General features: G+C 44.1%; 1 protein-coding gene across 4 annotated transcripts in view; it reads right to left on the bottom strand.

Moving 5' to 3' along the window:
- Positions 1-27478, bottom strand: part of ARHGEF3 (Rho guanine nucleotide exchange factor 3) — a 305882-nt gene that overhangs the window by 60938 nt on the left and 217466 nt on the right. Inside the window, exon 1 of one of the 4 annotated variants that reach the window (XM_004316071.3) lies at positions 4446-4691. The exons of the other annotated variants lie outside the window; for them this stretch is intronic. Within the exon in view, the coding sequence (XP_004316119.3) occupies positions 4446-4541 (96 nt within the window). The 5' untranslated portion in view covers positions 4542-4691. Of the gene's footprint in view, positions 1-4445; positions 4692-27478 lie in introns of those variants that run through there. 4 annotated transcript variants of the gene reach the window in all.

Consider the following 27478-nt stretch of genomic DNA (forward strand, 5'->3'; position numbering starts at 1 on the left):
TGCAAGAAAGAGAAAGAGATTGGACATTATGTCCCATTTGGAAAAGTTAGAGGAACCAGGACATCTAGCCAGGAGAAGACAAGAACCTGGTGGAAGAGTGTGGTGTGAGTGCATGCCTGTGCACGTGCAAGCACACACGCATGGAGTAGGAGTAGATGGTAGGGAGAGAGTTTTCAAATACTCAAGGAGATAACACATGAGGAAGTGTCATTGTATAATATTCACCTCCAGAAAGCAACATTACAATTAAGAAAGGATTTTCTCATGATCTACACTGAACAAGGATGGAATGTACAGACTTAGAAGGTTCTTGGAAGTGTTTAAGCTGAGATCAAATGGATCCAGCAGCGGACAAGAACTGGGCTTCATGTTCTCAATATGCCTTTCCCACTCAGGTTCTCTAATGCAATGACCCTGGGTCATTTCCTGGAGGCTAGTTTTGTTTGTTTGTTTCATAAATCCCCGGAAAAAAGTCTGTTTTGCTACTCCTTTCCTCCTCATCTTAAGAGCCAGAAAAAGAAAAAAAAAAAAAGTCTAGTGAACTTACTGTTAAGGTTTCTGGTTCAGCTCCAATTAATTTACTAATAATCAGCTGCCTTCTTGCAAAAGGACACAATGGCCCAAACACAGAAGGTCCAGGCACAAGTCTTTCTAGACTTAAAAAGACCCACTCCTTTTGCAGCCAAAGGTTTGGAAGCCTTTCCTTTTTTTTTTTTTTTTTTTGCGTTATGCGGGCCTCTCACTGTTGTGGCCTCTCCCGTTGCGGAGCAACAGGCTCCGGACGCGCAGGCTCAGCGGCCATGGCTCACGGGCCCAGCCGCTCCGCGGCATGTGGGATCTTCCCGGACCGGGGCACGAACCCGTGTCCCCTGCATTGGCAGGTGGATTCTTAAACCACTGTGCCACCAGGGAAGCCTCTGAGTCTTCTTTTTATGAAAGCAAACCTCACCATGGGAAAATAGTGACTTTTAACTTGGAATCAGTGTAATTCGTTAGCACTGACAGCTTTTCTTTGAGTGACTTGATCAGGTGTTCAGAGCACATAATATGCCTAAAAGAAGCAGTTCCTCCTGGCATGAGTAGTAAGCACCCAATAAATATAAAAACAGATCAGTTGAGCAAAGCTGCATCCATGAATCAGAAGAAACAAGCTTAATGATGTCCACATGATACTATGCTTCTCTGTGAAAGTCTAGTGCTATGGACTAAGATGAACTAAGCTCCTTAGATTTTGTAGTTAATGATTAGAGCTAGAAGGATCTAGCTGGTTATGGCATCAAAATTAAACATCTGCAACCCAACTCATATACCTGTGTCATAAGAAATACTACATTAAGGAGCCTTATTGTATTAATGTCATAATCCATGTAGAATAATTTTAATATTTAAAAGATAATTTAAAGAAAATAAAAAATTAAAATATATCAGTTTTTTCTATCACTGAAAACTATCATTGAGATTTAAAAATTTACAGATCATTTAAATCCCAAGTAGAAATTTTGTTATGATGTGCTTTCAAAAGAATGTTTATTGTTGCACATTTTTGCTCAAGTGTATGGCATCAAACGCACATCAGCGACACCCGCCCCTTCCCCATGAGTCTTGCCCTGCACGCTTGCTGCAGGGACAGGAACAAATGCTAGAAGGCACTTGCCCATGCAGTGCTGTGCCCATTGTCCTCCTCATAGCAAATTCTAAAGGAACAGCCATTATGAGTTAAAGGGCACAGGTGCTTTGCTTCAACTACCTTTGAAGGTCAAAAAGGACGTTGGATAGGCCAATCCTTCTTTTCAGCATAACCACATTCTTCCTGCAAGGAAAATGGTCTTAAAAAACTACTCTCATAGGAATTCACCGTTGATGCCTAGCTTATAAACAAGTATATAATCATGTTTTTCAAAAGGCCAACTAGTGTATGCTGCTTTTTAAACACTTACAAATGCTGACGACACCTGCTGGTAGAAAATATGATTTTAGTTAACTGCTGATGGAGAAGTGAGGCCTACAAGGGCTGGCTGTCTTTTGAACTGGTAACGAAACAGAAAACGAGCCCCCCAAATCACTTAAGTTTCTTTTTCCAACTTTGCCTATCGCCATTATCAGGAATCGATATGCCAGATTAATGAGGCTAGGAGATGTACTGGACTGGACCCCTCTGATTATTCGAGGAGTATAGAGCAAAAGAGATATTCCTACTCTGATTTAAACACTAGGGGAAACAAATCCTAAATAGTGATACCTGAAAAATATTTACCAACTATTTTGGAAACTGTTCCTCTCCCACCCTTACTCTCACACCAGAACCTCCCCATGAAAGGAAAATAAGTCACATTTTTAAATCTGGATTCAGCTACCATGCAGAAAATTGATATCTGACATCTGGTGATACATTTTTCTTACCACAGTTGTGATATACAGATATATTTATATTCTAAGAACAAGAATAAGAAAAGATTAAGCAGATGGGTTTTATACCTAAGCCTTTAGCCAAACTACACAAAAATACAGGACTAAGTGACAGCAGGAAGGGACTAGTTAGAGTCCAGAGCTATTCTCAGTATTCTTTTCTTTGACCCAATTCAATTTATTCATTAAGCTAGGTTATGCCTTGTTTCCTTCCAAAAGGAGTCTGAGGGGACACTAGCTTCACTGCTCCCACATTCATTAAATTATGAAGTTCCCACTGAAAAATCATATATCCATTCCAAGCCTGAACAACCTGAATTCTATGCAGGTACTGTCCTGTCAAAACTTAAATAAGAGTCCAAACACCACTAAGGCCATCACACTTCCACAGCCGCTGGGAACAAAAACGCTTTGTGAAAATACACAACTGAATTGAGGTGTGGGATGGGGATGGGGGTGAGAAGTTAGTTTGCACTCAACTTACAGAAAGCTGATTACAACCTGAGACTGTCTGGAGTCCTGTCAGCTTGGAGCAGCTCTTGTTAGAGGCAATGAATCTTTGATGCTGTCCTCCCGAATATACATAATTCAGTGAACCAAGAGCACAAAACTGAGCAGACCCAAGGGTGGCAGGTGGGTGGACCCCCAAGAGCACTGTGACAAGGCCGGATGCGCACTTGCCTCCAGACTTTCTTGGTCGTGGTGGGGGAGAGAGGAGATCTCCCAGATACACACCAGCGGAAATGATGACCTGGGTCCTGTGGGTTCCACTACAGCTTAGCCACAGCAAAGGTGCCGTCTGATGAAAGCAACCGTACTCCCCAACATCCTCAACGAAAGAGAGGGACGCTTTCTCCTCCACCTGAACCCAACCTTTAAGGCCAGTGAGCTCTTTGCCAGAGATATAACACACAGGAGGAAAAGGCAGACTAAACATAAGCCAGGAGGATTCCCTCACATTACTCTCAAGGCACAGGAAAGTTACCAGAAAGAGAAATGTTTTCAATGTTCCAAGAGGGCTTCCCACTGCCCGGAGGAGTTTAATTCATTTTAAGAATCCATGTGGGAGACACTCATATTACTCATTTAGCTCCCAGACACCCAACTGAATGACACCCACTGGCCACAGATGACAAGCAGAGGTGCTGTGATCCGTCTTTGCTGCCAAACAGCTGCAAGTCCAAGCCTGACAGATGAGATGTCCTGAGGGGTCCACAAGAATGTCCCCTTGCCCGGTCAACCTCTGCAAGAGGAAACCTGTGCTTAAAGGGTAACTTTTCCCTGGACTTCCGTGGTGGCGCAGTGGTTAAGAATCCTCCTGCCAATGCAGGGGATAGGGATTCGAGTCCTGGTCCAGGAAGATCCCACATGCTTCGAAGCAGCTAAGCCTGTGCACCACAACTACTGAGCCTGCGCTCTGGAGTCTGTGATCCACAACTACCGAACCCGCGTGCCACAACTACTGAGGCCCGCGCGCCTAGAGCCTGAGCTCCCCAACAAGAGAAGCCACTGCAATGAGAAGCCTGCGCACCGCAAGGAAGAGTAGTCCCTGCTCACCTCAACTACAGAAAGACCACTCGCAGCAACAAAGACCCAATGCAGCCAAAAATAAAATAAATAAAATAAATAAATTTATTTTTTAAAAAAAGGGTAGCTTTTCCCTGACGACCAAGCCCATTGATGCAGTAAGTCCCTCTTTGGAGTGGATCGACAGTCTGAGAGCCCTGCAGGATGCAAAAGAGAGGCAGGGGCAAAGAGGCTGCTGCCCTCAGGCTGGGAGGAAGAGAGATGGGGACAGAGGAGGTGGCGCTCTCTTGATCCATAGAGGGGGTGGAAGGGAGGCAGAGAGACAGAGACAGAGTTAGAGATGGAGACAGGGAGACAGAGAGACAGAAAGAGTGTATGAGAGATGGAGAGAGAGGAAGAGGAATGCACAGAGTGAGAGATGGAAACAGAGAGACAGTGACACAGGGAGGGAGCAGAGAGAGTAAGAGACGGAGAGAAAGACGGACCCGGAAAGGTCCAGGTGGAGGCCCTACCTCGGAGTCCTTGGCTGGACTGCTGGCCGGGGGTACTTCCAAGCTGCAGTTCGCTCTCTTGACCGTGAGGTAGAAGGGGTAATCCTTGGCTACCATGGCAGCTGCCGGGCCTGCCCGTTGGGATGTCACCGCTGACCCGATGCGACCACAAAACTCCCAGGCGAAAGGGGGTCCCAGCTCCACGGTGCCGGGCGGCTGCAGCGGCTACACGGAGACTGACAGCCGGCTTCTAGCCTAGCTCGGCCTGACTCTGACGCTCCGGCTAAAAGGGGGCGGAGCTTAGACCAAGCCCGCCCGCCCGTCTAGGCTGGGGGAGTGGGCGGGGCCCTGCAGGGAGCTCCAGGGAGCTCCCAGGTGCCGCCTCGCTGAAGCCCCCTCCCGAGCCGCGGCGGTATACGGCGGCTGGACCCTTCCTCCCGCCGGCCCTCGACTCGGGGCCACCCAGCTCAGTGGCAGCTCCAGTTGGGCTCCGCAGCACACTTGGGGTGGAAGAGGCGGCGGGTAGAACGGAGGTTAGGGCGAAGCCGGGCGGAGGCAAGCGGCCTTGAGGGAAAGTAAGAGTTTTAAAAACCCACATGAAGAAGCAGTATTCTGTCTTGCCTTATTCCTAGCCAGTCTCTCCCCATACATTTTTTTTTAAACCATGGCTCACGGGCCCAGCCGCTCCGCGGCATGTGGGATCCTCCCGGACCGGGGCACGAACCCGCGTCCCCTGCATCGGCAGGCGGACTCTCAACCACTGCGCCACCAGGGAAGCGCTTCTGCGCCCATTTTTAAGTATGAAGAGGCTGGTAAGAGGCTGCCTGCCACTTAGAAGAGGAATCTGACAGGGGGTGTCAAGATAAAGCAGTGATGAGCCGGCACTACCACGCCTTACTGGAGAAACATTGCAAATGCCCAATAGGCAATTATAAGATCATTCCCTGCAGCCCTGTCTGGAACAGTAAAAAACAAACCCAAATTGGAAACAACTGTAATATCCACCAATGGGGAGTGCTTAGGTAAATTCTTATCACTACGGAACACCACGCAGCTGCAGTCAAAAAGAAGATGGGTCTGTGGGTGTGGCATGGAAAGATCTCAAATGTATTAGGTTCAGTTAAAAAATAATTGCAGAGTAAGCACAGTATAATACCATTTGTGTTAAAAAAAAATCACATCTACAAATGGATACCATAGGGCTTCCCTGGTGGTGCAGTGGTTAAGAATCCGCCTGCCAATGCAGGAGACATGGGTTCGAGTCCTGGTCCGGGAAGATCCCACATGCCGCGGAGCAACTAAGCCCGTGCACCACAACTACTGAGCCTGTACTCTAGAGCCTGTGAGCCACAACTACTGAGCCCGCGTGCCACAACTACGGAAGCCTGTGCACCTGGGGCCCATGCTCCACACAAAAGAAGCCACCGCAATGAGAAGCCTGCGCACCGCAACGAAGAGTAGCCCCCGCTCACCACAACTAGAGAAAAGTCTGCGTGCAGCAACGAAAACCCAATGCAGCCATAAATAAATATTTTTAAAAAAGAATACCATATATTTTCCCATTTGTGTTAAAAAAAAACCCCACATCTGCAAATTTCTCTATATTTTCTATAGAGAAATGTAGGTAAATACCATTGAAAACCATCTGGAAGGATCCACAGCAAGTTTTTACAGGGCTGAAAGGAGGCAATCAGTTCCAAGGGAATTAAAAGTAGTGGGCAAAGGAGCCTTCATATTATAGCTAACATGTTTTTAAATATTTTACATGAAAAACATATCCATGTGTTGGGAAATTAGAAATTAATTTTTAAAATATTAAAATGAGCATTATCTCAACAGTTATTTTGTAGACTGCAGTGTTGAATTTTTTCCCCCTCCTGTCAAAGTCATGGCCACAGCAGGTGGGGGTCTAGGGAGATGATGTCTTTCCTTTTGACTTCTTAGGTATGCAGGAGGTAGTGGGAATGGAAATATCTAGTCTCTGTTTCAGTGTTCTCTGCTCCAGCCGAGGCCAGAATCCAGCAGTTCCTACTTTCCAGGCAGGAAACCTCACGATATACAGCCCTTTCATCCCTGCCTTGGGGATGAAAACCCACACGCTGGCACTAAATTCGCTGGCTTTCCTGCCCAGCTAGTGTGGACAAACTGCCTTCAGAAGCAGAGAGAATCTGGTCCAGTTCTGCCAGCCTCACTCTTGCCAACCATGTAAAGGAAGCTCCTGAATGAGTGAGTTCCAGCTGACACTGAAGAGAGCATCTGAATTTTTTCCCTCAAATATACACCCTAAAGCAGTGGGAAGGAAGTAGCTGAAAAAGAGGTTTGGGGTGGGAAAGAGCGGCTCAGGACCACTTGTTTTTTTCCTACCTGTACTCCTGAACACAACTTTGTCCTTTTAGCTTGAACTGTGCTGATGGAGAGCTTACACAGATGCTCACTGCAAGTCTGGCCAAGCTTGCGGTGGGGAGTGAGGGGAATCCCACCTCCAAGGGCAACCAACCAAAGCAGCCCCTGATTAACTTTGCCACCAAAGGCCTCACACAGGGCTCCTCTGGCTGCCGAGGATTTGAGCTGAAGCACCTGGAGCTTGCCCCTCATTCCCTGCCTCCGCCTGCTCCTCGGGCCCCCACAGGCCCACCACCCCAATTAGGCGGCTCTGGTCAGTAACAGTCCCTTCATGGACGGGCTTTGATCCCTGTTGGAGCTCACTCGGCCTTGACCTCCAGTTGGGAAGTGTACATCCAGCACTTGGTGAAGAAGAGAGTGACCCTGGTAAACTATGCCAGCCCTGGGACTAGGCTACTCACTGCAGGATTCTCCGGACCAAGCACGAAGTCTGGCATATGTAAGTCCACTGTAGTAATAAATAAACCCTATGGAAGAGAGGGAACTTTAACCTCAAGTACAAATATCGTAGAGCAAAGAAGAGTCATATCGGTTGATGGAAAGGCTGCCATATCCACTTGCTCTTAAACATTTTTTTGCCCCTCTTCAAAAGACGGAACCATAAAAATCAGTCAATATACATGGCACAATATATGTGCAGCAAACTCATGTCTTTCCCAGTATGTATGCTAGGCAGAGAGAGAGGAAGAGGAAGAGGAAGAGAGAGAGATTGCTAATGGCCAGTAACAATTTAAATTGTGCTGGGAAAAAAAAAAAAAAGGCATAAGCCCCAAATGAGTGCAAAAAGGAAGATGGGAATCTGGAGTTCCTTTGGGTGGTCTGATGCTTCCAAGCCTCTCATAGCTTGAACGTCTCACCACGGTGAATAAGATTCTGATGTTTAAAGACATATATTTTTCATACAATAAGGCCTGTAAACTGAAACCTGCAATTTTGGGTATACACAAGCCATGTATGTGGTCCTTGAGACATTTAAAGGATTTTCAAGGGTATTTTTGACTCCATGCAATTTCCACTTTCAGAACCTCCCTTGTGTGTGATGTGCTACTCCAACATTAGCAGATTTGGGCAATCTGCATAGGATTCCAACCAGGGGTGTCCATGGTCAAAGACTTGGTCAGAAAGCAGGCTGCTTGCCACTATGGAGAATAGTATGGAGGTTCCTTAAAAAACTACAAATAGAACTACCATATGACCCAGCAATCCCACTACTGGGCATATACCCTGAGAAAACCAAAATTCAAAAAGAGTCATGTACCAAAATGTTCATTGCAGCTCTATTTACAATAGCCCGGAGATGGAAACAACCTAAGTGCCCATCATCGGATGAATGGATAAAGAAGATGTGGCACATATATACAATGGAATATTACTCAGCCATAAAAAGAAACGAAATTGAGCTATTTGTAATGAGGTGGATAGACCTAGAGTCTGTCATACAGAGTGAAGTCAGAAAGAGAAAGACAAATACCATATGCTAACACATATATATGGAATTTAAGAAAAAAAAGTGTCATGAAGAACCTAGGGGTAAGACAGGAATAAAGACACAGACCTACTAGAGAACGGACTTGAGGATATGGGGAGGGGGAAGGGTGAGCTGTGATAGGGCGAGAGAGAGAGGCATGGACATATATACACTAACAAACGTAAGGTGAGCTAGTGGGAAGCAGCCGCATGGCACAGGGATATCGACTCAGTGCTTTGTGACTGCCTGGAGGGGTGGGATAGGGAGGGTGGGAGGGAGGGAGACGCAAGAGGGAAGAGATATGGGAACATTGTATATGTATAACTGATTCACTTTGTTATAAAGCAGAAACTAACACACCATTGTAAAGCAATTATACCCCAATAAAGATGTTAAAAAAAAAAAAAAAAGAAAGCAGGCTGCTCTACAGGAGGGCTCCCAAGCACAGCCCTGAAGCTGGTATCAGAGTGGAGAGAAGTCAGTCCAACTCTGCAATGCTGCCGAGCTGAGCAGCCCCAGGAGCCCAGCATTCCCCATCCTGCCTGTGTGTGTGTTTATGGGCTTAAGAACAACACTGCCCTAACAGTCAGCTTCACTCAAAGCCATGGCACAAAGTGCCTTTCAGAACTCGCCTTCGGCACAACTCGTTATGATCCTATAAAACGCTTCAGAGCCGGGCAGTGTTTCTCGCTAGCCAGAAGCCTGGAGACTGGAATAAAGAAGCCTGTTCCGCATTTCCAGGAACGGTGCCAAGAGCAGAGCCTGTGTTCTCGCCTGGGCTGAGCAGGGCTCATTTGTGCTGCTGATGGGGTGGTGGGCTTCCACCCACAAGCCTAGCTCGGGCTGTTAGCTCCTTTTAGACAGACTGCCAGGCACGACTGGGAGACCATCCAATCCCACTGCCATGGCTGTGAGCAGAACAGGCCCAGCATGAGGCTAAAACTTCAGAAATCAAAGTGGTTGTGACAGTCTTCTCAGCCAACGGGACAATGCTTTGTTCTGACAGCAATATTCTTAGTATCTCCACCCATTCCTGAATCTCTCTGCCGGAAAGGTGTGTGAGGCGCACCTGCTCGAGAAATATGGTTGAGTTTAAAATATGGCCTTTCACCTGTAACCTCTGCTGTGAGGTATGTATTTGCAGAAGGAGTGCAAGTGACAGTAGTTGATGCCCTAAAGCCTAGACTTCAAACACAATGCACCTCCATCTGCTTCCCTGGCATCTGGAGCTATCTTGTCTACCCCTGCTAATCTGACACGGTCGTGTAGGTACATGTTGGACATGTGTGTACTAACCCCCCTCCCCTCCCCTTCTATTTAGGTGACATTCCCAGCTAATGACCAAGCTCCCTTTCCTCTCTGCAACTTCAATCTTGATGGGAGAGGGGAGTTAAAAGCCTGAAGAAGTTCTGGCAGTGAATTCTGAGAGATCAGGACTGTGGTTTACTGCCAGACAGGTAAAAATGGCACAGATAAAGCACTGACAATACCTAAAATCATCTAAAGCTCTCCCTCTGCCTGGGGAGATGTCCACTGGCTCTAGGTTAGATTTATGAAAATATATACCTGGATCTTCTAAAGCTGGAAGACTTCATTCTTGCCTTCTCTTATAGATCTCATTTTCTGAAACAAGTCTGAAAAACCAGTTAGGTGATAGCATCTCTTTCTCCCAGTATTGAGCTAATCCTGTGACTTATTAGCTATAATCCAAAAACAATCAAGATTTTATGTTTAAATACAAAGAATGATATGTGTCATGCCCTGATATACCACAGACAGGTACAATCATTATAGCAGTGATTCCCAACTGGGGGCGATTTTGTCCCCTAGGTGACATTTGGCAATGTCTAGACATTTTTGATTGTCACCGGGGGACGGTGCTAGTGGCACCTAACGGGTAGAGGGCCAGGATCCCGGTAAACATCCTATAATGCACAGGACAGCCCCCCACACCAAAGAATTAACAGGTCCAAAATGCTTATAATGCCACAGTTGAGAAACCATGCATTAAAGGGTAGAGCTGAAATATGGCATCAGAGCCAGGACAATCTGTTGGTTTTGACTTCAAGAATATTTTCGCTTTAGACCTTGATCACTGATTGATGTCAAATGTCAGTTTAGGCATAGTGGAGCAACGAAAAAAATGCTTGAGTGCCAAGAAGCCTCAGAATATTGACATGCCTAAAATCTTTCCTTCATGCCCATACCTGACCCTTAACTGAATAACAGATTTCATAAAGCATGAAAGGACAAGAGAATAAAGAAGAACATGGGAGTAAGTGGGGAGGGGGACAGAATATCATCTTAAATTGTTTCAGATATGAAAATGTACCTCAAAAGGCCAGTGAAAATGAAAGTTGCAATGACAGATAATACTTTAAGAAGAACTTGGGGAGGGGGAAGAAATGTTTCAAAGCTTGGTTTTTCCCAGGACAAACTTTACCACCACATTTAATTGTTTTGGGGGGCAGAAATGCAAACTCAGTGATGAAATAAAACCCCCAAAGTGTACAGTTTACTGTGTTTTTGATACATAGCATAGCCTGTGCAATCAGAAACCTGTCTTCACTGAAGATTTTGCAATAAGAATCCTGACTTTCTCCAATTTGAGCTGATTACTATCAGCAGGCTTGCTTTGCTTACAGAATTTGAGCCAACCTTTAGAACCTTCTGTACACTTTGAACTTTATGGGGAGTCTGCATTTGTTTGAGAGTATTTCATATTTTTGGACCAAAAATTTAATAAATTTGTTATACTCCAAAACTATTTATTCCCTTCAGACTATAGCTAATGTATGCATCATGTAGGGTTTTTATACTAACCACTGCATGGAGAAACTGGAATCTAAAATGTGTAAATTCTAGCTTTGGATAGTGGAAGTATTTTCTCTTCCATCAACTACAAACTCAGCAATCAAAGTGCCATATTTCATCAAACCTAAGATGCCAAAGACTGTAATATGTGCTATTATTTTTATGTACAACCAAGAAAGAAAAAAATGTGGCCAATTAAGTTATAACACGTGATCAATTGTAGGATACATCCCAATTCCAGAGATGTTAAAATGTGGGGAAATGTGCATAACAATGAAATATAGCACTATTCACATCTTCTGGCCGGGATTGGAAAACCTACACATTTATAGAAGTATGAGTTGTGTGAATTTAGGGACAATAATTCCAGAGACCACCTGCAGTGAAATCAACTGAGAAGCTTATCAAATCCACATCACTGGGCCCCACTTTGGGTCTGCTGATTTGGAATCTTCAGCAGCGGACTCCAGAAATGTGTATTTTTGATAAACACCCTCAAAGCACATTGTTTGAGTAGTAAAGTGTGAGAATTATCAGCAAGCCCAATAATGAACCTGGGCCCCCGCCCTTCCAGAGACACTGGAACCCCAGATCCTCAGGCCAGAGGTGTCCAGGGGTAATTAGCCCATTGGTTGTAGCATCACAATCCAGAATAGGCACAGAGAGCTGCTTATTTGCTCAGGCAGTACTAAGGAAGTATTACGTGCTGGACAGCCTGCTAAAAACATGGGTGCATCAGGGATACAATGAAAAATAATGCAAGTCCACATTCCCAGTAAACTACCAACTAAGCCACCCACAAGGAGATGTGTTCTGGCTCTTGGGACTTTGATTTACAATCTGGTATCCAAAGTTCCAATTAAAAACATGCTTATCTTCATAGCCAGGGGGCATGACTGCATTTAAGTTTCTAAAAAATTAGCTCCAGCAGTAGAGAATGGGAGGAGGGCGGTTGGCTTGAGATGTTTACTTGAAAAATACCTGGGGCTTTGGTGGGGGTGGGGAGGGGAGGGTGGCGTGAGCAGAAGACCTTAATTACAGAACGAGTTCAACCAGCACAGACAGACTCTGGGACTCCTGGCAAGCCTCTGTCTCACTCATCTGGTGGGAGCCAAGTCGGCTGCTGTGTGGTAGAGCGCAGCCAATTAGCTGAAAGTGTTCCTTGTGCCGTGGGCATCCCATAATACTACAGGGGGGTGGAGGGTGTTGGTTAAGTGAGCCGAGTTACAGGAGCTTCTGCTGTGTCTGAATTTTTCCATCTCACATCCAAACCCAAGCTCAGCAAACACAGGTCTCAGATGCCTGCAATTCTGACTGAACCAAAAGCCTTGGCAACGGAAGGCTGAAGAAAAGCACCAGCCTCTAGTTCACCTACTTTTATTCCTGTATGATCATTTAATTCTTTGGCATGACAAGAACCATCAACCAGATGGCTCCCTGGCTAATTCCTCTCCTCCAAGACTGTCCTCAATCCGCAGGCAAGGGGAACCCTTACTTTGTACCCACACAGTGCGGAGTACCTGTTTTTCCCTAATAATACTCACCCCGCTCATAATGACTGACTCAGTGTGTCTCCACCTACAAGGGCACAGGGACCATAACTATCTCAATCACCACAGTGGCTCCAGCTCCTTCTATCATGCTGGCACATGGTAGAAGGATCCATATTTGTTGAAGTGAAAATCATATTGAAATGGCACTAATCAAAGATCATGTCACAGAGGAGGTAAATTCAGAGAATTTTTGCAACGAGGAACATCATCTATTTAAAGTTTCTGAGATGGGACCAAGAAGGTAAATGCAGAATACCACAGTGGGCTGTTAAAAGAAATCTTGAAAAGGAGCATGAGTCCCTTAATAAGCTTCTTGAAGAGTCCCAAACTCACTGAAACCACCTTTCGAGATGGCTCCTGCAGTGTAAGGCTATGGGGCCCTGTTGGATATTACTGAGAGTTTTCAGTTTCCTCCAGCTTTTTACACACACTCAGCAATTTACACTCATTTCTGAACAAGGTAGACTTGCCAGGGAGATTGAAACTCTGGTGGCAAAGAGATGTCAAATAGTTTGTTTTCTAAGACTCCTTGTAACAAGCTCATCTTCCCTTTTCCTTCCCTCTAGAGGCACTGTCTTCCTTTTCCTTCTCTAGGTTTTTGATTCCAGGTTAAACTCTATAATTTTTTTTTTCTTTTCAATTTGCCATGCTCATACCTAGTGCTATTAATATAGAAACTTTGTTCTCTTGAGCTGGGCCCTGGGTGGCTGACTTTTAAGGAGAAGGGGAGATTTTGCCTGGTGTTTCTGCAAGATCAAACATGGTGCTGGTCTACTGTTGCCAGGTTGATGTGAAATTATGGACTCAAAAACTTTTTAGCCAAGGAAGCCAGGGGAGAGGAAGGAAACTTCTCTGCTGGCTGCTCCACCAAGGGAAGGTCATGCTCTCCCGTCTGGGCCTCCTCACCTGGAGTCTTACAAGAGGTGCTTTGAGAGCTCACTCTGGTTTCAACACAGTACGTGGTGAACAAAACTCATCTGTCAGGGAGTGGGAGGAAGGGAGGGAAGAAGGTAAGAGAGAATTAAAATTGTAAAGCCAACATCATGTGGCTTCCTCCTTGAACTTTAATAACCCAGTGCTGCCTGCAGGCTCAGAAAAACCATATGCAATGGGTAGGTACAAGGATTGCTCTGGTGCCAGGAAAATGCAGCAAGACATAACTTTTATAAGGTAAGCAATGAATAAATGCCCTGCAGGAACAAAACAGCTTTTAAAATCTCTGAAGTTGGCAGCCAGATGCCTGAAACCTTGGTTCGGTGCATCCAAAATGCACAACAGATAAGACCACCTTTAAGATGAAGTCATCTTCCAGGGAAAACAATAGGTGGGGAGGCTGAGTATTTATGATTCAGAGCAGCAGGGGAATCTGATCTGTATTTTCGTTGCCACAGCAAGACCCATTTTAATGCATGTTAGAGGTTTTCCACCAGTTGGGCAAATTTTCTAGAACGTTTTTAAAGGGAAAACATTTTACAGCCTGCCTTGGTTTCTGAAAGAGTCATCTTTCTCCCTGGGTTAGGGGTGATCTTTTCTTGTCTCACGGCATTATCGAGAAGATCTGAAACTACTACTCTTCATCTGGATTCTGCTGTTGTTAGAAAAGGCAGTTTGGGGTGTCTCATTACACTTCACCCTCAGAAATGTTAAAGGAAGTGCCTGTCACCAACAGTCAAAAATAAAAATGAAAATGATGCTGGCAGAGCTCAAAAACCAAAGGGATCAGCATTTTGCTTCAGTTTCCTGTTCATAAAACTTTATAAAAACAACCCACCCATTAAAGAAAAAAGCCCACAACAATAGCTCATTATTCTTTTCCTAAACGCTTGCCTCATGCCACTCTGAAATTAGGTGCCATCATGTTTCCTGAGTTATGGGCTCCAAACACCACATCCCTTTCCTCCCTTCCTTGCCCCCACCCCACCTGGCATCATTCCTGAATTTAGACACTTCTCCAGTTTACGAGCTCAGCAGAGAGAGGCCAGTGCTCCCCTCCTACCTGCCCAGAGGAGGCCAAGCATCTGCCCCAGCTGGAAGCAGGAATAACAGAGGCTTCCTTCCCCCAAATTAATTTTCATTTCCTAGAGAAACTTTTAACATGGAAAGTGCAAAATTTCAAAGTGAAGGAAAAAAATTCCTACCGACTGCTCCAGTAAACTGATCATTACAAATGCATTGCCTTGTGACATTAATTTTTGAAGAATAAGATATTTCCCTTCCACCCTCGTTCTACAGTAAAACTTTATGGAATATTCAACACCCCATCCTTCAGTCCCTGGGAGAACACAAGAGAATACAAGCTCTAGAGTAAGAGGCCTGAATGCAAATACCAAGGTTTCCACTTGCTGACGATATGACTTTGGACACTTTATGTAACCATGCCAAACCTCAGTTTAATTGGCTGTAAAATGGGGGATATGAGAGTTTCAAGGCTTTAATGAGATAAAACATATGAATAGTTTAATGAGATAATGCATGTGTCAGCAATCTAGGCACAAGGTAAGCGCATAATCCATATTGTTATTAACCTTTCTGGTATACAAATCATCTTACTCCCTCTTTTATCAATGAAACAGAGAGGAAAAGATGGAATTTGGGGATCTTTTCTACCCCCCTTGCCTCCAAAGGGGTTAATTCTTTAATTTAAACCAGGATTTCAAATACTGATTTAACTACTGGACATGTATAAAAGAAGCGGCACAGTGAAGAGTGAAATGACCTAAATTTGAAGACATGGGATCCAATCCTGGTTCTACCACTAAATTTGCTGTGTGACCTTGGGCAAGTCTATTAAACTCTCTGAGGTACAGTTTCTTGAACTGTAAAATAAGGCAATTTAAAAATATATGCTCGGGGCTTCCCTGGTGGTGCAGTGGTTAAGAATCCGCCTGCCAATACAGGGAACACGGGTTCAAGCCCTGGTCCGGGAGGACCCCACATGCTGCGGAGCAACTAAGCCCGTGCGCCACAACTACTGAGACTGCGTTCTAGAGCCCGCAAGCCACAACTGCTGAGCCCGTGTGGCACAACTACTGAAGCCCACGTGCTTAGAGCCCGTGCTCTGCAACAAGAGAAGCCACCGCAATGAGAAGCCCGTGCACTGCAACGAAGAGTAGCCCCTGTTCACCGCAACTAGAGAAAGCCCGCACGCAGCAACGAAGACCTAATGCAGCCAAAAATAAATAAATAAATAAATAAATAAGAATAAAATAAAAATAAATGCTCATCTTCTGTGATCCTATAAAACAACAAAGACTGAGCTGTATATGGAGTATTGTCTCAAATTTATGCCATTTTATTTCAGGGAAGAATATAAAAATGATAATATAACTTACTGATGAAAGCATCCTTGTCTAAATTTATTTATTTATTTATTTTTTGGCTGCGTTGGGTCTTCATTGCTGCGCTCGCGGGTTTTCTCTTGTTGCAGCGAGCCGGGGCTACTCTTTGTTGCGGTGTGCGGGCTCTAGGCATGTGGTCTTTAGTGGTTGTGGCATGCGAGCTCAGTAGTTGTGGCGCATGGGCTTAGTTGCTCTGTGGCATGTGCGATCTTCCTGGACCAGGGCTTGAACCCATGTCCCCTGCACTGGCAGGTGGATTCTTAACCACTGCACCACCAGTGAAGTCCCAGTATCCTTTTCTAAAATCAGCATGTTTGGTGCAGGCAGCCCACATTTTGGGTTAGTTCAGCATGGTAATTTTATTTTTGGCCATACCGCGCGGCATGTGGGATCTTAGCTCCCCTACCAGGGATCGAACCTGTGCCCCCTGCATTGGAAGCACGGAGTCTTAACCACTGGACCACCAGGGAAGTCCCCAGTATGGTAATATTTTATAAGGGCTCATCAGAAAGTTAATTCAATGTCCTCATTTGTCAGGAAATGCAATGAGGAATACAGGGTTTTAAAAAATTATTAAATGGCCAAGGAAACAAGGTTGAAACAGAGGTTAGATCAACTATCAGCAAAGAAACTGAAAGGAAGATGGAGCTAGTCTACAAATGGGAAGGAACTGGCCTAAAATATACCACTGTCACTTAAAAATAGGTACTTGGCTGCATGGTGCCTATGTTATCTGTATGACAACATTTGGTTCCTACTGTGTCCTCTTCCTACAGGCCTATTATGACTATGAGAGCTGTCTGTTCCTTCAGTGACCAAGTCTTGCTGCCTTGTGGATTTTCCCCAGTCATAACTTCCTCTCTGCCCTTCGGGTAGGCTGTTTACATCGAAGTAGCAGGACCTCAGCCAGCTCTGTTCTGGATGCAACACACAGACGGCTGCTGGCATGATGCTAGAACCAGAGGCTTCTCAAGGCTGAGAGCTGTGTGCACCCCTGGCCAAACTTCTGATGTAAAATATTTTCATTGATGTCACACCTTTATAAAAAATCAGAACTAAATGGGCTTCCCTGGTGGCGCAGTGGTTGAGAGTCCGCCTGCTGATGCAGGGGACACGGGTTCGTGCCCTGGTCCGGGAAGATCCCATATGCCGCGGAGCGGCTGGGCCCGTGAGCCATGGCCGCTGAGTCTGTGCGTCCGGAGCCTGTGCTCCGCAAAGGGAGAGGCCACAACAGTGAGAGGCCCGCCTACCAAAAAAAAAAAAAAAAAAAAAAATCAGAACTAAAGACAAAGATACATTGCAGCAACTTTTAAACAGTGCCCTATAAATAACAAATGGAACTAGAATTACTCAACGAATCATAAGCTTTATTATTCTTGAACATCTGTGTCTCTCACTTGACTGTGAGCTCCATACAGGCAAGAAATGACTCTCTTGTTCAGTGTCGTATCTCCAGCGCCAAAAGATGCCTAGCAAGTGACAGGCGCTCGACAAATGACCACCATAGCTGATGAAGTCTAGTGGTTGGCTCTCTGCCAGGCACCGTCCTTTGACTTTCCATGATGTATCTCAGGTAATCCTCACAATAATCCAATCCAACTGAGGTACAGGGAGTTCAACTACTGATAACTTGCCCAAAGTCACAGAGCTGGTAAGTGCCAGAGCTGGGTTCAAATGCAAGTACTCTGCTTCCAGAACCTGCAGTTCCACATATGACTGGGAACATTAATTATCTGCAGACCATTTGCAACTTAGCAGGTGTCTTGATACAGACAATGATGCTACTAAGGGTCAAGGATATAAGCCTATATGATATGATTAAAAGAACATCAAACAAGAGTCAGGAGACCTGGGTTCAGATCTTAGCCTTGGACTCCTTCACTGAGTTTAATCAAGTGTGGTGACTTCTTTGCTCGCTAGTTTCCCCTTCAGGTCAATAATGGGTTAAATGGTCAATCAGGTCCCTGATGCTTATAAATCCTAAGTGCTAGAGTCATCTTAGATGTAATCTTTTTACATCCAGACAACTGTAGGTCACACAAGTGTGTTCCTGCATCTTCCAACAACGGAGAACCACCAAAATATCTAAAACAAACAACCAAGCAAGTTAATCTCTCACAGCCTCAGTGCCCTGATCTGCAATTAGAACATAATACTACCCACTGCAAAGGGCAGAGGTGAAGATTAGAGAGAAGGCAGGTAAGGGGTTCACATATAGTAGTAATTTCATGAACAGTAGCTAGGTTTATTATGGTCCCAAAGAGAGCTGGGAGGTAAGTCTGGAGAAAGAAAGAATCTCCTCAAAGCCCAGGAACCAATCAACCAATCGAAAAGACCATGATGAAACAAAGATGTTTAAATCATTTCTAAGAGCAGAGCACACATTTGCCACATCCCCAGAGCAAAAATTCTGTATTGGATGTTCTTTCCAAAAATGGAGTAAGGTGGACAGGTTTGAGTTAACTTGGGATAGAACAAAAAGGATCCATTGTGATTTGGGGGTATTGACATGTGAACGCTGAAATGCTAGAAAATAGTTAGGTTGCCATTAGCTCTATTGCCAGGCCTGTGACAAGCACGTGCCATGCATTACCTTACTGAATCATCACAACTTGCTGAAGAGGGTGCTTCCCCTGTTTTATAGATGAGGGCATAGAGGCTCAGAAAGGTTAAGTAACTTGCTCAAGGTCACACAGCTGCTAAATAGCCACACCATAATTCAGTCTGCCCAGAACACTGATGGTCTTAACCACACAGCGGTACCCCCTCCTCAGTGTGCCCAGATTCACAGGTCAGCAGTCTCTGTCCACAACATGGACAGGTGGCTTTATAGGTAGGACATGTGTGTGGGCTCAAGTGGCCTTGGGTTTCAGTCACTGTTTACCCACTGACTCCCCGCAGCTATGGACAAATCGTTTAACTTCCCTGGATCCTGTTTTGATCAAACAGAATATACTGGATTCGAGTTTTTCAATCCAAGTTGTGTGGACCATTAACCACTTACATTTTATACCCAGGAGGTTAGGGATAAAAGAGCCAAGACGTGAGCTGACCCTCTGTGCTGGTATCCTGGTTGGGGGAAGGAGTGGAATACATTTGTTAGCAAATGCAGAACTGGGTGACTCTTCAATTTTCATTCATCTTGAAAATTCAGAAATTCTACAGAATATTAAGTGATAGGGAAAGAGAAAGGGAACCATGGGGGAGATAGAGGGGGTGGGGGGGTTCACCTTGAAGCTGTGTTTGCACAGCAACCAGTGTACATACCTAGCCTGTAAGCTTATTTGGGGTGCTTTGGGGTGGAGGGAGCTGTGGACATCATGAGGATGGAAGCTAAATCCCTCCTCTTGAAACGACCACTATTGCACACAGCAAGCACTCCACAGGTGCTGGTAGATTGAGTTTAAAGGAAAACAGACCTGGATCAAATTGATAGAAGTTGAGCTGCTGCAGAAGATGTATGACTATGTCAAAAATGTTAACAATGTCTTTCTTTGGTTCTCAGGCACCCACTCCCCATAAGCCATTTTCAATCTCAAGATCAATGCTTTTTCATGCGAATAAGCCCACATTTTCCAGCAGGATAACCACAGGTAAACCTTCCCAGCCTGCATCCCACACGCTTGGAATCTGAACAAAGGTGAGCTGAGCTGTTCTGGGACCTAAAGAATTCTTGTTTTCATTTGTATCCTTGCCCAGGGTAGTGACAAATATTGTTTCATGAGTTTCCAGCTTAGCTTTAGAGCTCAAAGGATAAAGTGCTTCCACAAGAAAGAAAGAGAACAAAAAATTATATATATATATATATATATATATATATATATATATATATATATATTTTTTTTTTTTTTTTTTTTGCATTCAAATAGAAGAGTCTTTTCTTCCCAGGAAAGATGACAGTGTGCTACAACCTCGGCCAGACCTGCCAAAGTCTCCATCTGGTGATATTAGGGGTAACGAAAACCTCAAGGAGTTCTTTCAGTATTTTTATTCTAAAAACAGGATTTCAGAGTAATTCAGGTCTTCTGACTCCCAGCTCATGTGTCTTTCATGAAATTAGGTTGCCTCATGAGCCATGTTCCCATGCCACAAAAAAGACTGGCACATAATTAATGCTCCATAAATATTTGTTGAATAAATTAAAGAACGAAAGAAAGAAAAAGGTTCAGAAGATAGATACCAAAGGCCATTAACATGAGTGGATCGATTGGCTGACATTTAAAAAGTTTTGTGTATCTTTGAACTCATGTCCAGAATAGCGCCTCCCTCCTCCTTGGCAGCCTTCTCAAATATCACCTATTATACAGCTCCTCAATCAAGTTTTTCCTTTGAGAAATCTTCCCAGATCAACCCAGCCCACAGGAGATGGCTTCTTCTCTTGAGTTCAACAACTCTTATTACTACCATGCATTAACCATGTTCTGCCAGGTACCAATTTTTGAAATTACTTACCAGTCTACAGCCATGTAACTTTTCTGATTATCTTCCTACCTAGAACTCCTGGAGGGCAGGGCCTGTCCACACCTACCTCTGGAACTGCTCTTAGGGCACTGGAACAAAGACAGAATGACTTCCAGAGCAATGACTAACTACATCTGGAGTATTTTTAAGCTAATATAATCACTCATTTTATATTCAATTTCTTCCTACTACTATAATGGTCAATAGAATCTTTGTGCTGCTTGTTCTCCTACTGCCAGGAGAGGCCAGTAACCATCGGTATCTGGTCAATTGCACAAGACTCTACACAGGGAAGGACTATAATGATGTGTTGTCCCCTCAAAACACCCCATTAAAATTAAGTGAGATACTTATCAAACCTCCAGATCTATGCACCAGTTTACAGGAAACAGGAGGATAGAGGAAAAAGTTAAGCCAGACCATGAGAAAGCAATCCCAGAATTCAGGATAGAATACAGTCCACAAGACAAATGACCTGGATTCTTCAACAAATCAATAGCATGGGGGAAAAGAGAGGGAGGGGAAGTTTTACAGAATATCAACCATAAGAAATGGGTGGAACATGTTGGGATCCTGATTCAAACAGGCCAACTGAACAAGGACCTGTTTGAGACAAATTAACAAGAATTCCTTAGTATCACCTAAGATGAAGCCCCAAAGACAAATCTGAATTTGGAGAAATTTGAGTTTGGATTTAATATTGATACTAAGGAATTCTTGTTAGTCTTGTTAAGTGTGATAAAGTGTGGTGGTTATGTAAAAAAATAAAATGTCCTCATCAGGTAGAGCTGTATACTGAAATCCTGATGCGTGAAGTGATACGATGACTGAGGTTTGCTTAAAGTATTTCTAAAAACACAGGGGAGAGGTTAACCATTGTGGATGCTGGATGCCGGGTGAGTGGAGGTACTAATTATACTATTCTCTCTACTTTTACAAAGTGGGCAGATCACAAGGTATCATGTTTAACATACTAAATTGCCCAACTTATAAAATTATAGTTTCCAGTGCAGGTAAGGGTACAGTGAAAATGGTACACTTAGAATTGTTCTTTTGTTTGTTTTTTGTTTTTTTGGCCTCACCATGCAGCATGTGGGATCTTAGCTCTCCGATGTGGGATTTTAGTTCTCTGACCAGCATTCAAACCCGTGCCCCCTGCATTGGGAGTGTGGAGTCTTAACCACTAGACCACCAGGGAAGTCCCTAGATCTTTTTTTCTTTTTTAAATTAATTATTTATTTATTTTTGGCTGTGTTGGGTCTTCATTGCTGCGTGCGGGCTTTCTCTAGTTGCAGCGAGCAGGGGCTACTCTTCGTTGCTGTGCGAGGGCTTCTCATTGGGGTGGCTTCTCTTGTTGCAGAGCACGGGGTCTAGGCGCGCGGGCTTCAGTAGTTGTGGCACATGGGCTCAGCAGTTGTGGCTCACGGGCTTTAGAGCGCAGGCTCAGTAGTTGTGGCGCATAGGCTTAGTTGCTCTGCGGCACATGGGATCTTCCCGGACCAGGGATCAAACCCATGTTCCCTGCATTGACAGGCGGATTCTTAACCACTGCGCCACCAGGGAAGTCCCCCCCTTTTTTTTTGGCCATGCTGCATGGCATAGAATTGTTGATGACAGTAAAAAACAACCGGAATATCAAGAGATGTCAATATATACCAAGAACAGTATAAATATGCAAACATCTTGGCCTAATAGTCCTACGTGTGTGAATTTACCAAAAGAAAACATTGCTAGTGTGTTGTCATTTAATAGTGATGAATGAGAAATAATAATAGACTAGCTACTAAATATGGAGAATAATCTATGTGCCAGGAGCTATGTTTAAGTGCTTCGGATACATGATTTTCCTTTAAACAATCCTTTGAGGAAAGTATCATTGTTCTCCCAGCAAGATGGTAAAGCTGGGAAGTGGCAGAGCAAGAAATCCGGGTCAAGCTAGCTCTGGGGCCCACGTTTTCCAGCTCTGCACTAATTTGCCCTGGAATCCAAGTGTCAGACAACAGGGGATATTTAATTAAATTATAGAACATCCACTGGATGTAAACATTAACAAGTATACTTGTGAAGTCAAGCAACATGAAAAATGCTAAGTTAAAAAAAAGCAGGATGAGGAATTCCCTGGTGGTCCAGTGGTTAGGACTCCATGCTCTCACTGCCAAGGGCCAGGGTTCGATCCCTGGTAGGGTAACTAAAATTCCACAAGCTGCATGGCACGGACCACAAAAAAAAAAAAGCAGGATGAAAACTATTTATTAGGGCACCTACGCAATATGTACAAATGTGGAAAAGCTTGGCAGGGAAAGTACATAAAATGAAAATGGTTGTATCAGAAGGGAGGTTTCCTAATTATGGGTCATTTGGTTATGTTATTTTTATAATGAAAAAATGAAAGGGGAGGTCATTGAATTGAGGTGTCCAACACTGCAGATGGAACTGAGGCATTTTGGTAGTGGTGTTTCCATAAACATTGTAAACCATCAGCTTCCTGATGTAAGTTTTTCTTCTTCTTCTTTGGAAGTCTTCCAAAACTAAAGGAAGAAATATTCCTCTTCTCCTCCCCCAAACATCTTTCCAGTGACCTCTGCTAGAAATTCACCTACTTTGATCAGGAAGCAAGAATTATTCCACGGTTTCCTCTTGCAGTAGATGCCGAGTGAAATGTTACCCTATAAGATGGATGTCTAAACATACCACAAGAGAAAACAAGACAACAGCTTAAACGAATCTACAAAGGATGTTTTATGATTGGGGTGCCCTCTGAGTCTTGTGAAATTCTCTCACAGGTCGTTTGTTATTAGCAAGACTGAGAAAAGCACCAGAAAGCAGGAGATCCAGTTCTCCATCTTATCACATTCCAGCCCAGGCACATCCTCAAAATCCCACCCCACAGCTCAGCATCCTAGATCTACTCTCCTTCTCCTCCCCCTCACCTTCCCTGAACAGACACATTTGCTCGGTTCCCAGAGACAAGTGCACTGAGAGATTATTGAACGTGGAAGTGCTTTGGAATCTATAAAATGCTCTACAGATGGGAGGTTATCCTGATTAAAAACCTGACCCATGTTCTTGTGTGTTTCTTTTTCCATCAATGAATTCCAGAGATGTTCCTTGGGGAGGGGAAAAAACAACTAACTAGATCCCATGTTCTTTTAACTGCCAGAACCAGGTTGCCATAAATAATCAACTTTTTATGACAAAGCTTCTGCAACTGCCATGGGGATCATTATCACCTGAAAAAGGCACTAATCTGTGAGCCAAGCCACGTGACCATCTGTGAGTCTAAGCGGTGTTCCTCAGTACCTGTCACCAAGATAACAGCTTAATCTTGAATGGAAGAGGCAAGAATATTTCAGAGAAAGCCCTGCAAGAGATTCCCCATAAAAGAGCTAACCAAAGAGAAAAGATCTTGGGGAAAAGAATGAAAACAACGAGTCAGACAGCCAGCTGGAAGAAAAAACTGCACTAAAGGCACCGACCCTTCAGGGAGTTAGTGTAACTTTTGTTGAAGATTATGGAAAAGCTACTGTTTCAAAGCCTCTGGACATCAGAGGAAAAAAACACAAAAGAGAGTTTGCTGAACAGAGAGCTTTAAACAAAGTTCACACAAACAGAATTCCAGGAATTAGGAAGAGAGGAAATTGCAAGGTGCTTTGCAAACAACTGTAGTAAAGAAAAGCATGTGTAACTACTAAACGTCCATGATAAAAATGGAGATATTGGTGCGGTGGAGTTTATTTTGGAGGGGGAAGGAGTTAGGACAAGAAATAATAACAGTCATTGTAATAATAAATGATTGCATTACTGGCAGCTGGCCCATTTTGATCACTTACTCGGGGCAGCGCTGTGCTGAGCCCTTTGTAAGCATCATCTCCTTTAATCCCCATATCAGCCCTGTGAGCTCAGACCAACTAACGACCCCCTTTATAGACGAGGAACCTGAGGCTCAGACAGGCTCCACAACTTCTTTGAGGTCACAATGGCAGGACTATGCTTCAAACTCAGATTTGCTTAAAAGCCCAGCCTTTGAACCATTCACACACAGGTATATAATTACCAGATCTCAAAGACCATGCATGCCATTTTTTGGAGATTATTGATAATTATAAAATTCAGAGCTGATGGCCAAGTTGGTCAGCATCACGGCTCCTTGCTTTCCTTCCCAAAGATAAAATGAAAAGAATGAAATGTTATCCATTTTAGCAATTGTGGATGTTTTCTGGGAAAGATGGGAGGAAACTGATTAGAAAGATATGGGGAATTTTTCTTTCTTTGTGGTCTAACATTATTAAGAGCAAATTATAGGGACTTCCCTGGTGGCGCGGTGATTAAGAATCCACTTGCCAATGCAGGGAACATGGGTTCGAGCCCTGGTCCGGGAAGATCCCGCATGCCGCGGAGCAACTAAGCCCGTGCGTCACAACTACTGAGCCTGTGCTCTAGAGCCCACGAGCCACAACTACTGAGCCCGCATGCCACAGCTACTGAGGCCCATGCACCTAGAGCCCGTGCTCCGCAACAAGAGAAGCCACCACAATGAGAAGCCCGCGCACCACAACGAACAGCAGCCCCCGCTCGCCATAACTAGAGAAAGCCCACATGCAGCAACGAAGACCCAACGCAGCCAAAAAATAAATTAATTAATCAAAAAAAAAAAGCTAACTATATACCAGGATTCTCAGAGTAAAACACTTTAGTGGCATCACTGTTTAAAGATTCTTCTAACAACCCAAGTGTTCACCTGTGAAAAGGAATGGGGGAACCCTGTTAGGTAACAAGGTCAGGGTTACACGGCGAGCTAATAACTGAGCACAGTGAGGACCCATACACTGGAGTCCAGCTACCTGAGGCTGACTTCTGACTCTACCACTCCTTTGCTCTAGGACCCTGAGTGAGTGAATCTTTCTGAGCCTCAGTTTCCTCATCTATAAAATGGGGATAAAAACAGTACATAAGGCCATTATGAGAACTGAACGGATGATGCATGGATGGTATGAGACACAGTGCCGGACACGATATTAGCTACTGTGCTTGGTACAACCAACAAAGTAGCCAGGCCATTTCGTTTACAAAGACCCCTACATTTCCTGCCATATTCCTCACAAGCTATGGACTATTCAGGTGTGGAATGAGTAAATGACATTTGCAAAAGCACCTGGTTGAGAATCTCGCCCTATTCAAGACCTTGTTCTCTTCCCAAACCATAGTCCATGGTTGAGAGAAGGAAACAATCTCTCTGCATGTTCTTCTCTGCTGGGTTTTTGTATTTGACAAACACTGATGAGAGGGTTGCAGCTTTTCCAACAAATTCCATTAGAATCCCAGAAACCCATCCTCAGTAACAGACAGGTAGCAAGTTATCTGTTTGTTTTTTATTTTGCAATGCTGGTGAAAATGGGACAAAAGTTATTGCTCTTATCACAAAACAGCAACTCAGGGAGCCTTCATTTTTATAGGCTTAACTGAGTCCAACTGCTCCATTCAAGACTTTCTTTGCTTGTGTTTTTGGCACCCAGAGTTGATCCTTTAAGAGCTTTGAGAACACAAAGCTCATGCTGTAGGGTACTCTGGGGTTTTGACTCATTCAGCATCAGTTCTTCCCTATTTTAATAACAATTCTTTTGGGAAAATGGTCCTCTCTCAGTGCTTGTGGTTTCAGTGGGACTGAGCCCATCATCCGTCCCCTTGGGAGTATATGTAACTCAGGACTGGCCAACCAGCAACTGACCCCTCCTTCTGGCCATAGAGATTGATTCAGAAAGGGAACCAGGCTGAGAACCAGGCTTGGGATTTTTGCAGGAAGAACTAGGTGAGAAAGGACCTCTAAATTAGAAGTGGGTAAGCTTGGAGCTGCTGGTGGCCATCTCTCCACCAGGAGGGGAGACCATACCCAAGAATGTAGGCAACAGAGAGAAATAAAAGCTGAGAGGTAAAGAGAGAGAAATTCCTGAGGAAAATAAGCACCTGGATCCAGCCATTCCTGAGGCCAATAAGCCATGGACTTTTGTATTACATAAGCATTTGTGTGGCTGCCCGCTTCTGAGTCTCCTATCACCTTGCACTTGGACCGACGGGAAAACCGCTATCAAAGCTTCAGGCTAATTAGAGGTCTAATTAGAACCACAAACAACTCCCTACTGATCACCTGTGACACTAATAAGCCTGCTTTTATTCTGAGGGAGGATTCACTACCCCAAATACTCTTCATATACAAACTCTGACCACATTTGGACAGGGAAATTTGTTTGGAAGTGTTTTTTAAAGTTCTTTTTCTTAACCCATATTTCACATTGCATACCAGAATAAACTTCAAATGGATCAAAGATTTAAATGTAAATGTGAAAAACATAAACGTGCTAGAAGAAGACGGGCAAATTCCCTGATGTAGAGAAGACTTTTCTAACTATGACTCAAAGTTCAGAAGAAAAGAAAAAATTCAGAGATCTTTTTATAATACAATATAAAAATTTAAATTTAAAAAACCCATCTACATGGCAAACAAAACATCAGAAACACCGTAAACGAAGTCAAAAAACAAAGGACAAACTGGGAAAATAGGTAACTTATATCAGTAAACTCTAATCTGCATAATATAAGAAGACCTCCTAGAAATCAAGTGGAAAGGACCAACAACCATCTCTGTATGTTTGGTATGAAAACATTCACAAGGAGCAAAGCTACTTATGATGCATGAGTGTTTTAAGGGCTAGTGGAGTGACTTAAGGGCTTGAATTTGGTGGTCCAGGTTCAAATCCCAGCTCTGCCACTTTCTAGTCTGACTTGGGCAAGCTATTCCACCTGCGGAAGCCTCATTTCTCTCATCTGTAAAGTGGGGATTATAATAGTATCCACCTTGCAGTGCCGTTGCGAGGACTAAACACACGTGAAGGCACTCGGTGACTCCCTGTCACATAGTAAGGGCTCAATAAATGTGAGCTGTTAATATTCAAGTAAGATTTTAAAATTAAGAACATAACCTAACCTCAGGACCTTGCAGATACTCAGAATGTAAGGTCCATG

This window comes from Tursiops truncatus, chromosome 10 (assembly GCF_011762595.2).
Source record: "Tursiops truncatus isolate mTurTru1 chromosome 10, mTurTru1.mat.Y, whole genome shotgun sequence".
Lineage (NCBI taxonomy): Eukaryota > Metazoa > Chordata > Mammalia > Artiodactyla > Delphinidae > Tursiops > Tursiops truncatus.